Source organism: Pseudophryne corroboree, chromosome 3, assembly GCF_028390025.1.
Source record: "Pseudophryne corroboree isolate aPseCor3 chromosome 3, aPseCor3.hap2, whole genome shotgun sequence".
Taxonomy (NCBI): domain Eukaryota; kingdom Metazoa; phylum Chordata; class Amphibia; order Anura; family Myobatrachidae; genus Pseudophryne; species Pseudophryne corroboree.
Window position 1 is genome coordinate 768,591,759 of NC_086446.1, and position 12,848 is coordinate 768,604,606.

At 47.6% G+C, this 12,848-nt stretch overlaps 1 protein-coding gene across 5 annotated transcripts in view; it reads left to right on the forward strand.

The window, feature by feature from the left end:
- GNB3 (G protein subunit beta 3) overlaps window positions 1–12,848 on the forward strand; it is a 130,505-nt gene that overhangs the window by 67,241 nt on the left and 50,416 nt on the right. Inside the window, exon 1 of one of the 5 annotated variants that reach the window (XM_063962468.1) lies at window positions 5,982–6,076. The exons of 2 other annotated variants lie outside the window; for them this stretch is intronic. In XM_063962468.1, coding sequence (XP_063818538.1) covers window positions 5,997–6,076 — 80 coding nt within the window. In that variant the 5' untranslated portion in view covers window positions 5,982–5,996. Of the gene's footprint in view, window positions 1–5,981; window positions 6,077–6,963; window positions 6,987–7,962; window positions 8,064–12,848 lie in introns of those variants that run through there. 2 more of the 5 variants (XM_063962471.1, XM_063962472.1) reach the window with 2 other exon arrangements.

Sequence of the window (12,848 nt, forward strand, 5' to 3'; positions counted from 1 at the left end):
ATCCTCTACGGATTCCATAGAAGAGGTTGGCCTGCTAGTAAACAGACGCTGGCGAGATGGCTCCGAATGGTAATATCAGAAGCTTATTCTCATGCAGATCTCCCTATTCCGGCTAATGTCTCTGCACACTCTACACGTAAGGTAGGTCCTTCTTGGGCAGCACAGCAGGGTGCTTCAGCAGAACAGATATGTAGGGCAGCCACATGGTCTTCCATAAACACATTCATTAGACATTATGCCTTGGATACTTTTGCCTCTCATGACGCAGACTTCGGGCGAAAGGTCCTCCTGTGCAATCAGGAGCGTCCCCACCACTAAAATGGCTTTGGGAATCCCAATGTTATCCTGTGGATAATCCTGTGGACCCAGCCAGAGAAACTAACGTTATGGTAAGAACTTACCGTTGATAACGTGATTTCTCTTATGTCCACAGGGATCCCACCCTGACTCATCTGATTTGAGGATCTAGACAATCACTAAACCTCTTCCTTCTTGTATGGAAGGGTGTGCATGTGTGTTCTTATCGCCTGTACAGGTCTCTACCTAATGTTCCTGCCTAAAATCGCTGTGGAAAGAACTGATCTGACTGAGTCAGTGGGCGGGACTATATAGTGGAGGCCCCAATGCATCCTGGGAGGCCAGAAAGCTCGTGACCGTGTTGGTGCCATTATCGCTGTCGCTCGACAATATCCCAATGCTATCCTGTGGATACCTGTGGACATAAGAGAAATCACGTTATCAACGGTAAGTTCTTACCATAACGTTCATACATATATATATATATATATATATATATATATATGTGTGTGTGTGTGTGTGTGTGTGTGTGTGTGTGTGTGTGTGTGTATATATATATATATATATATACCAGGTATCCGAGACCAAAGAGATCTCAAAAGAGGGCACTCACCAGTCCAATAAATTAAAAGGCTTTTATTAGTTCATCGCAGTCATCAATAAATAGTCAACGTTTCGACCTATAAGGTCTTTTTCAAGACAGTCACCGCAGACATCCAGTCAGCAGACTGGATGTCTGCGGTGACTGTCTTGAAAAAGACCTTATAGGTCGAAACGTCGACTATTTATTGATGACTGCGATGAACTAATAAAAGCCTTTTAATTTATTGGACTGGTGAGTGCCCTCTTTTGAGATCTCTTTGGTCTCGGATACCTGGTATATGTGAAACTCTCCTTGGGGTTTTTTGAGGAGCACCCCTATATATGGATTTTTCTGATGTGAGTGCGGACTTTCAAAGAAATTATATATATATATATATATATATAATGCTCTGGCTACAGGTTGGTCTAGCTAGCAGTATATATATTATGCTCTGGTTGGCTACAGGTTGTTCTAACACATTGGGGTCGATTCAATTCACTGACAGTTGAATAACTCCCGGCGCTATTTAATACAGCGACAAGTGACCCTCAATTGTCGGGAATTCTTCTCTCACCCCTGGGGGACGAGAGAAGAAACCCATTCTGTCTGGAATCAGCATCGCGCCGGGGAGGTAAGTCGGAGAATGCCCGTTCTCCCGACAAATCAAACTGTTAAGTCCGCGAGAATGGGCATTCGCCAACTTAACTGGAGCTGAATTGAATAGCGACGGGAGCTAACTCCTGGCGCTATTAAACTGTCGCTGAATTGAATTGACCCCAATGTGTATTATAATACTCTGAATGAGCAATTCTATAAATTCTGTGGTAATATCAGAGGGGACTGAAATATGACTATTCTGAGTTACCAGACTGAGGAGATCTGCCGGGTTGCGGTCATTCAGGGCTGCAATTTAGTTTTAGTTTCCAAGAAAATAAAATGAAAACTTAATTAAGTTTATCATATCTAATAATACAGTATAATTCACCGTAAGGGTATACATGTTTTCAGTACCCAGAGGTCACCAAGGCAATACTGTACAGTGTTTGAGGACGGTGGCTTGCACGCACTGTAAAACTCGTTCACACATGGGGTGTTATGTACTAAATGGAAAATGCGGTAAAGCCCTGTTTACCGTATTTTCCAAATGTACAAAGCCCCAGCCGACGGGTCAGCGCCGCAGAGGGGTTCGCCAGCTTTTGCTAGCGATACCCCATAGAAGCCTATGGGCTGCTCTCCACAGCGCTGGTGTGATGGATCCGATCGAATCCCTCCCAGCGTGCCCCACGGCCGCCCCCATCATTCTGCACATGCGCAGAATGACACAGGGGGTTGAAACCCGGAAGTCAGGGAGCCGTCGGGGATCGCAGAGGACAGCTCTTATCGGAAGAGCTGTCCTTGGCAATGCTAAGCGCATATGTAAGTACATATGCGCTTAGCATCGTGACGATGGGCGGCGATGTCACATAGTACCCATATACAGATTGGTCAAAATAAATGGATATCTGGATTACAGGTCGACGCCATATGGACAAAAGGTCGACAAGCAAAAAGGCTTACAAAATGTCGACAGGTTCAAAATGTTGACATGACAATAGTGGACACAAGTTTAATGGGGATTTTACATGTTTTTCCAACTTTAGCTTGATATACTATCCACGTGGACTACGATTGGGAATAGTAACCGTGCCCGAAGCGTGGTGAGCAAAGCAAGCCCACGAGGGTACACGTTTCCACTGATCGTGCTTACATATGATGAAACATACACAGTGGGGTCGATTCAATTCTCCGACAGTTGAATAGCGCCGGGAATTAGCTCCCGTCGCTATTCAATTCAGCTCATGTTAAGTCGGCGAATGCCCATTCTCCCGGACTTAACAGGTTGATTTGTCGGGAGAACGGGCATTCTCCATCTTAACTCCCCGGCGCGATGCTGATTCCCGACAGAATCAGCCTCGCGCCGGCCGCGCGGCAGCACTTTTGTCGGATTTCCTCACGCATCCCCCGGGGGTGAGAGAAGAATTCCCGACAATTGAGTGTCACTTGGCGCTGTATTGAATGGCACCGGGAGCTAATTCCCGGCGCTATTCAACTGCCGGAGAATTGAATCGATCTCAGTGACTCTCCCAAAAAAAACAAAAATCAACTTGTCAATGGCTGTCAACCAGTCGGCTTCTGCCTATCATTTGATAGAATGTACGTGATAAATGCTAACTCAGAGCTGGTTGGTTGCTATGGGAAACCTCTTCACTCTAGTCTAGACGCTGCTTGATACATATCCCCCTGTACCTCAAGATTCCTTAGTTTTAACTTCTATTATTCTCAAATAACCCGACAATGGTTCCAGTTTGAGTTTATTACATGTGTTCACTGGAAAAGCCGATTTCCAGTAGGGTTGACGGACTAGCGCTCACTTTGCACCGTGTTCTATGGAAATATCACATGCGTATATGAAATATCCATTCAGCCGCATTACAGTGTGGCTCGCCAGCTGCTGTAGAACATTCCCAGCATGCAGCTCTCAGGGCAGACTGGGACTAGTAGTTCTTCATCGGCCGGGGAGCCACCAGTGGGTGATCACAGACTTGAACGCCACATGTGACCTGTACCTGGAAATGTGACAGGAGCTACAGGAGATTAGGGGGTTAGACGAGGCTGTATTATTCCGTCGGATTATGAAGCATATTTGTGTCATGGACTGTGCATATAGGCCCTCATTCCGAGTTGATCGGTCGCAAGGCGAATTTAGCAGAGTTACACACGCTAAGCCGCCTCCTACTGGGAGTGAATCTTAGCTTCTTAAAATTGCGACCGATGTATTTGCAATATTGCGATTACTAACTACTTAGCAGTTTCAGAGTAGCTCCAGACTTACTCTGCCTGTGCGATCAGTTCAGTGCTTGTCGTTCCTGGTTGACGTCACAAACACACCCAGCGTTCGCCCAGGCACTCCCACCGTTTCTCCGGCCACTCCTGCGTTTTTTCCGGAAACGGTAGCGTTTTCAGCCACACGCCCCTGAAACGCCGTGTTTCCGCCCAGTAACACCCATTTCCTGTCAATCACATTACGATCGCCGGAGCGAAGAAAAAGCCGTGAGTAAAAATACTTTCTTCATAGTAAAGTTACTTGGCGCAGTCGCAGTGCGAACTTTGCGCATGCGTACTAAGCGGATTTTCACTGCGATGCGATGAAAAAGAACGAGCGAACAACTCGGAATGAGGGCCATAGACGGCATCTGTCATGTAGTGAGTGTTGTCATGTGGCCAGTCTTTCCCACAATGCAGTGCGTGGCATCACAGGGGCATTGCACCGATTGTAGTCTCCCTTTAAGTAAACAAAATGGAGGAAGGCATATTGTAAGCTAAACATGTGTTTAATACAATTCAGTAGTTACCAGTCAATGGGGTCTATGTACTGAGTCTTGGAGAGAGATGAAGTGGATTGGATTAAAGTACCAACCAATCATCTCCTAACTGCCATTTTTCAAACACCGCCTGTAACATGGCAGGAGCTGATTGGCTGGTACTTTATCTCAGTCCACTTTATCTCTCTTCAAGGCTTAGTACATAGACCCCTATTGATTATAGTGAATTTATAGGCTACGTTCTCAGGTATTTTGGCCTAACCCACAGAAAAGGGTGGAAGTGAGGTTTTTTATTCTATGAATATGCCCAAACTGCTAGTATATTGCTGTATTAGACAAGGCGAAGCAATCCTGGCTGTCCCTCTGTCCCAAATGCGTGCACCTTTGTTCCACAGTTCATAAAGTTGGGAGGTCTCTCCTGCTACTTAGCCGAGCAGGGGTGAAAGGGTCCCGCACACCTGCCTTACGTGTGCATTGGTGTGTGAGGGGAGGGGACCAGGGATGGCAATTTTGCCTGAATGCCCCTACCCCCCTTCTTGTGTCAGTGTAAACCGCACATGTCTCCACTGGTGCCATTTTACCAGTGATCTCACTACCATGTATGAACATATCTCCGGGAATATGGTGGCTTTCCTGGTGATTTCTTCAGCGGCAGCTGCAAGGTTATTCTATTAAATGGGCACAGGGTGTGTGGTATGGGTCCACATGGACTAAGGCCCATGTGTTTGACCCGCCTGCTCTCATTATAGATACACTAGTGTTCCATAGGATTGTCAGGAGAGCCCAGGGTGAAGATTTCAATCATTATAAGGAAAGGAATTCAAACAATGGGAACTGTACTGAACACCGAGCTCTTCGAGCAAAATCGCCAGCATCATTATATGAAGGGGTTTTCTTTAATTTTATTTTTTTTTAAGAATATGTTTATTGTAGGACAAAGAACATAATACAATAGAAACAGACACAAATTAAACAAGACATGTCAAGGCATTAAGCGGGTAATTCTAAGTTGATCGCAGCAGGATTTTTGATAGCAATTGGGCAAAACCATGTGCACTGCAGGGGGGCAGATATAACATTTGCAGAGAGTTAGATTTGGGTGGGTTATTTTATTTCTGTGCAGGGTAAATACTGGCTGCTTTATTTTTACACTGCAAATTAGATTGCAGATTGAACACACCACACCCAAATCTAACTCTCTCTGCACATGTTATATCTGCCTCCCCTGCAGTGCACATGGTTTTGCCCAATTGCTAACAAAAATCCTGCTGCGATCAACTTGGAATTACCCCCTAAGTCTGAAACCAGCAGAGTTAAATGAATAAGAGAAACAAAGGCTAGATTGGCCAACAACATGTCACGTGTGCCGCAAATTCCGTTGCGCTTTACAATTTGAAATAACAATAACAAACTGGGTGATAACAGTCATAGAGGTAGGAAGGCCCTGCTCGCAAGCTTACAATCTATAGGGAAATAGCACCTTTCCTTGTGTAAATAATATGCCTATCTATTGCATAGAATGAGAAGACGTGAGGATATGTGTGAACTGTACAGAGTGGATGCAATTTGATAGGAAGGTTTATGAAAGTTATGTGGGCGGTTCTGGAATTTGATACGCTTGCCTAAAGAGGTGAGTTTTCAGGGAACGCTTGAAGGTTTGGAGACTAGAGGAGAGTCTTATTGTGCGTGGTAGGTCATTCCACAGAGTGGGTGCAGCCCGATGAAAGTCCTGCAGTCGTGAGTGAGAGCGAGTAATGAGTGTGGATGAGAGACTCAGGTCTTGTGAAGAGCGAAGAGGTCGGGTTGGGAGATATTTTGTGATAAGCGAAGTGATGTAAGTTGGTGTAGTTTGGTTAATGGCCTTGTGTGTGAGTAAAAGTATTTTATATTGAATGCGGTAGAGTACAGGTAACCAATGGAGGGACTGACAGAGTGGATCTGCAGACGATGAACGTCTAGCGAGGAAGATAAGCCTCGCCACTGCATTCAGAATGGATTGTAGTGGTGAGAGTCTCGTTTTGGGAAGACCAGTTAGGAGACTATTGCAATAATCAATGCGGGAGATAATGAGAGCGTGGATTAGAGTTTTAGCAGTGTCTTGTGTAAGGTATGGTCGTATTTTGGATATGTTTTTTAGATGCATGTAACATGATCTTGAGACAGACTGAATGTGGGGAACAAAGGACAGATCAGAGTCAAGGATGACACCTAGGCAGCGAGCTTGTGGGGTAGGGTAGATAGTCGATTTTCTCTAACGTCCTAGAGGATGCTGGGGACTCCGTAAGGACCATGGGGAATAGACGGGCTCCGCAGGAGACATGGGCACTTTAAGAAAGAATTTAGTTCCTGGTGTGCACTGGCTCCTCCCTCTATGCCCCTCCTCCAGACCTCAGTTTGATACTGTGCCCAGACGAGCTGGGTGCTTTTCAGTGAGCTCTCCTGAGTTTACTGATAGAAAGTATTTTGTTAGGTTTTTTATTTTCAGGGAGCTCTGCTGGCAACAGACTCCCTGCATCGTGGGACTGAGGGGGAGAAGCAGCCCTACTCTCTGAAGCTAGGTCCTGCTTCTTAGGCTACTGGACACCATTAGCTCCAGAGGGATTGGTACGCAGGATCTCACCCTCGCCGTCCGTCCCGGAGCCGCACCGCTGTCCCCCTCGCAGAGCCGGAAGATAGAAGCCGGGTGAGTATGAGAAGTAAAGAAGACTTCAGAGGCGGCAGAAGACTTCATGATCTTCACTGAGGTAACGCACAGCACTGCAGCTGTGCGCCATTGCTCCCACACACCTCACATACTCCGGTCACTGTAAGGGTGCAGGGCGCAGGGGGGGGCGCCCTGGGCAGCAATATAAACCTCTTATTTGGCAAAAGGAGCATATATACAGCTGGACACTGTATATATGCATGAGCCCCCGCCAATTTTACACTTTTAGCGGGACAGAAGCCCCTCCCTCAGCACTCACCAGCGCCATGTTTTTCTCCACAGCACCGCTGAGAGGAAGCTCCCCGGTCTCTCCCCTGCTTATACCACGGTAGAAGAGAGGGTTTTAAAGAAGAGGGGGGGCACATAATTCGGCGCAGATAATAACAGCGCTACTGGGTAAACACTAAATTGCTGTGTTTTTCCTGGGTCATATAGCGCTGGGGTGTGTGCTGGCATACTCTCTCTCTGTCTCTCCAAAGGGCCTTGTGGGGAAATTATCTTCCGAGGAGCATTCCCTGAGTGTGTGGTGTGTCGGTACGTGTGTGTCGACATGTCTGAGGTAAAAGGCTCTCCTAAGGAGGAGATGGAGCAAATGTGTGTGTGAGTGGTGTCTCCGTCGACAACGCCGACACCTGATTGGATATGTGAAATTAAGTGCTGAGGTAAATTTATTGCACAAAAGATTAGAGAACAGACAGTGAATCTACACAGGTCTGTCCCTATGTCGCAGAGACCTTCAGAGTCTCACAATGCTCACTATCCAAAATAATAGACACTGATATCGACACGGAGTCTGACTCCAGTGTCGACTACGATAATGCAAAGTTACAGCCAAAACTGGCAGAAAAGTATTCAATATATGATTATTGTAATAAAAGATGATTTGCATATCACTGATGACTCATCTGTCCCTGACACGAGGGTACACATGTTTAAGGGGAAAAAAGCTGAGGTAAATTTCCCTCCTCTCATGGAGAAAAAGAGCGGGAATCTCCAGACAAGAAGCTGCAGCTTCCCAAACAGAATTCTCAGGGAGTATCCTTTCCCTACTAGGGCCAGGAAACGAGGGGAATCTTCCCCTACGGTGGACAAAGCTTTGTCACGTTTACCCAATAAGGTAGCGCTGATTTAACAGCTATCCTCAGGGATCCTGCAGATAGCTTGCAGTAAAAGTACTTTGAAATCCATTTACACACAGGCTGGCACACTACTCAGACCGGCGATTGTGTCGGCATGGGTTTATAGCGCAGTAGCAGCGTGGACAGATACCTTATCAGCGGAGATTGAAACCCTAGATAAGGATACCATGGTATTGACCCTAGTATATGTATGTATGTATGTATATATATATATATATATATATATATTTCTCTAACGTCCTAGTGGATGCTGGGGACTCCGAAAGGACCATGGGGAATAGCGGCTCCGCAGGAGACTGGGCACAAAAGTAAAAGCTTTAGGACTATCTGGTGTGCACTGGCTCCTCCCCCTATGACCCTCCTCCAAGCCTCAGTTAGATTTTTGTGCCCGAACGAGAAGGGTGCAGTCTAGGTGGCTCTCCTGAGCTGCTTAGAAAAAAGTTTAGTTTTAGGTTTTTTATTTTCAGTGAGACCTGCTGGCAACAGGCTCACTGCACCGAGGGACTAAGGGGAGAAGAAGCGAACTCACCTGCGTGCAGAGTGGATTGGGCTTCTTAGGCTACTGGACATTAGCTCCAGAGGGACGATCACAGGCCCAGCCATGGATGGGTCCCAGAGCCGCGCCGCCGTCCCCCGTACAGAGCCAGAAGACTGAAGAGGTCCGGAAAATCGGCGGCAGAAGACGTCCTGTCTTCAATAAGGTAGCGCACAGCACCGCAGCTGTGCGCCATTGCTCTCAGCACACTTCACACTCCGGTCACTGAGGGTGCAGGGCGCTGGGGGGGGGCGCCCTGAGACGCAATAAAAACACCTTTTTTGGCAAAAAATACATCACATATAGCTCCTGGGCTATATGGATGCATTTAACCCCTGCCAATTTTTCCATAAAAAAGCGGGAGAAAGGCCGCCGAAAAGGGGGCGGAGCCTATCTCCTCAGCACACTGGCGCCATTTTTTCCTCACAGCTCCGTTGGAGGAAGGCTCCCTGACTCTCCCCTGCAGTCCTGAACTACAGAAACAGGGTAAAACAAGAGAGGGGGGGCACTAATTTGGCAGATAAATATATATTGCAGCTATATCAGGGAAAAACACTTATATAAGGTTATCCCTATATATATATAGCGCTCTGGTGTGTGCTGGCAAACTCTCCCTCTGTCTCCCCAAAGGGCTAGTGGGGTCCTGTCCTCTATCAGAGCATTCCCTGTGTGTGTGCTGTGTGTCGGTACGTTGTGTCGACATGTATGAGGAGGAAAATGGTGTGGAGGCGGAGCAATTGCCTGTGTTAGTGATGTCACCCCCTAGGGAGTCGACACCTGACTGGATGGTCTTATGGAAAGAATTACGTGATAGTGTCAGCACTTTACAAAAGACTGTTGACGACATGAGACAGCCGGCAAATCAGTTAATACCTGTACAGGCGTCTCAAACACCGTCAGGGGCTCTAAAACGCCCGTTACCTCAGGTCGATACAGACACTGACACGGACACTGACTCCAGTGTCAACGGTGAGGAAACAAACGTATTTTCCAGTAGGGCCACACGTTACATGATCACAGCAATGAAGGAGGTTTTGAACATTTCTGATACTACAAGTACCACAAAAAAGGGTATTATGTGGGGTGTGAAAAAACTACCCGTAGTTTTTCCTGAATCAGATGAAATAAATGAGGATGTGTGATGAAGCGTGGGTTTCCCCCGATAAAAAACTGCTAATTTCTAAAAAATTATTGGCATTATACCCTTTCCCGCCAGAGGTTAGGGCACGTTGGGAAACACCCCCTAGGGTAGATAAGGCGCTCACACGCTTATCAAAACAAGTGGCGTTACCGTCTCCTGATACGGCCGCCCTCAAGGAACCAGCTGATAGGAAGCTGGAAAATATCCTAAAAAGTATATACACACATACTGGTATTATACTGCGACCAGCAATCGCCTCAGCCTGGATGTGCAGTGCTGGGGTGGCTTGGTCGGATTCCCTGACTGAAAATATTGATACCCTGGACAGGGACAATATATTATTGACTATAGAGCATTTAAAGGATGCATTTCTATATATGCGAGATGCACAGAGGGATATTTGCACTCTGGCATCAAGAGTAAGTGCGATGTCCATTTCTGCCAGAAGAGGGTTATGGACGCGACAGTGGTCAGGTGATGCGGATTCCAAACGGCATATGGAAGTATTGCCGTATAAAGGGGAGGAGTTATTATTTGGGGTCGGTCTATCGGACCTGGTGGCCACGGCAACGGCTGGGAAATCCACCTTTTTACCCCAGGTCACCTCTCAGCAGAAAAAGATACCGTCTTTTCAGGCTCAGTCCTTTCGTCCCCATAAGGGCAAGCGGGCAAAAGGCCACTCATATCTGCCCCGGGGCAGAGGAAGGGGAAAAAGACTGCAGCAGACAGCCTCTTCCCACGAACAGAAGCCCTCCCCCGCTTCTGCCAAGTCCTCAGCATGACGCTGGGGCCTTACAAGCGGACTCAGGCACGGTGGGGGCCCGTCCCAAGAATTTCAGCGCGCAGTGGGCTCACTCGCAAGTGGACCCCTGGATCCTGCAGGTAGTATCTCAGGGGTACAAATTGGAATTCGAGACGTCTCCCCCTCGCCGGTCCCTGAAGTCTGCTTTACCAACGTCTCCCCCCGACAGGGAGGCGGTATTGGAAGCCATTCACAAGCTGTATTCCCAGCAGGTGATAATCAAGGTACCCCTCCTACAACAGGGAAAGGGGTATTATTCCACGCTGTTTGTGGTACCGAAGCCGGACGGCTCGGTGAGACCCATTTTAAATCTGAAATCCTTGAACACTTACATAAAAAGGTTCAAGTTCAAGATGGAGTCACTCAGAGCAGTGATAGCGAACCTGGAAGAAGGGGACTATATGGTGTCTCTGGACATCAAGGATGCTTACCTCCATGTCCCAATTTGCCCTTCTCACCAAGGGTACCTCAGGTTTGTGGTACAGAACTGTCACTATCAGTTTCAGACGCTGCCGTTTGGATTGTCCACGGCACCCCGGGTCTTTACCAAGGTAATGGCCGAAATGATGATTCTTCTTCGAAGAAAAGGCGTCTTAATTATCCCTTACTTGGACGATCTCCTGATAAGGGCAAGGTCCAGAGAACAGTTAGAGGTCGGAGTAGCACTATCTCAAGTAGTACTACGACAGCACGGATGGATATTAAATATTCCAAAATCGCAGCTGATTCCGACGACACGTCTGCTGTTCCTAGAGATGATTCTGGACACAGTACAGAAAAAGGTGTTTCTCCCGGAGGAGAAAGCCAGGGAGTTATCCGACCTAGTCAGGAACCTCCTAAGACCAGGCCAAGTGTCAGTGCATCAATGCACAAGGGTCCTGGGAAAGATGGTGGCTTCTTACGAAGCGATTCCATTCGGCAGATTCCACGCAAGAACTTTTCAGTGGGATCTGCTGGACAAATGGTCCGGATTGCATCTTCAAATGCATCTGCGGATAACCCTGTCTCCAAGGACAAGGGTGTCTCTCCTGTGGTGGTTACAGAGTGCTCATCTCCTAGAGGGCCGCAGATTCGGCATTCAGGATTGGGTCCTGGTGACCACGGATGCCAGCCTGAGAGGCTGGGGAGCAGTCACACAGGGAAAAAATTTCCAGGGCTTGTGGTCAAGCATGGAAACGTCACTTCACATAAATATCCTGGAACTAAGGGCCATTTACAATGCCCTAAGTCAGGCAAGGCCTCTGCTTCAGGGTCAGCCGGTGTTGATCCAGTCGGACAACATCACGGCAGTCGCCCACGTAAACAGACAGGGCGGCACAAGAAGCAGGAGGGCAATGACGGAAGTTGCAAGGATTCTTCGCTGGGCGGAAAATCATGTGATAGCACTGTCAGCAGTGTTCATTCCGGGAGTGGACAACTGGGAAGCAGACTTCCTCAGCAGACACGATCTTCACCCGGGGGAGTGGGGACTTCACCCAGAAGTCTTCCACATGATTGTGAACCGTTGGGAAAAACCAAAGGTGGACATGATGGCGTCCCGCCTCAACAAAAAACTGGACAGATATTGCGCCAGGTCAAGGGACCCTCAGGCAATAGCTGTGGACGCTCTGGTAACACCGTGGGTGTACCAGTCAGTATATGTGTTCCCTCCTCTGCCTCTCATACCCAAGGTACTGAGAATCATAAGAAGGAGAGGTGTAAAGACTATACTCGTGGCTCCGGATTGGCCAAGAAGGACTTGGTACCCGGAAATTCAAGAGATGCTCACGGAAGACCCGTGGCCTCTACCTCTAAGAAAGGACCTGCTCCAGCAGGGACCATGTCTGTTCCAAGACTTACCGCGGCTGCGTTTGACGGCATGGCGGTTGAACGCCGGATCCTGAAGGAAAAAGGCATTCCGGATGAAGTTATCCCTACCCTGATCAAAGCCAGGAAGGATGTAACTGTGCAACATTATCACCGTATTTGGCGTAAATATGTTGCGTGGTGTGAGGCCAGGAAGGCCCCTACAGAGGAATTTCAACTGGGTCGATTCCTGCATTTCCTGCAAACAGGACTGTCTATGGGCCTCAAATTAGGGTCCATTAAGGTTCAAATTTCGGCCCTGTCGATATTCTTCCAAAAAGAACTAGCTTCAGTTCCTGAAGTTCAGACGTTTGTCAAGGGGGTACTGCATATACAGCCTCCTTTTGTGCCTCCAGTGGCACCTTGGGATCTCAATGTAGTTTTGGGATTCCTAAAATCACATTGGTTTGAACCACTCACCACTGTGGATTTAAAATATC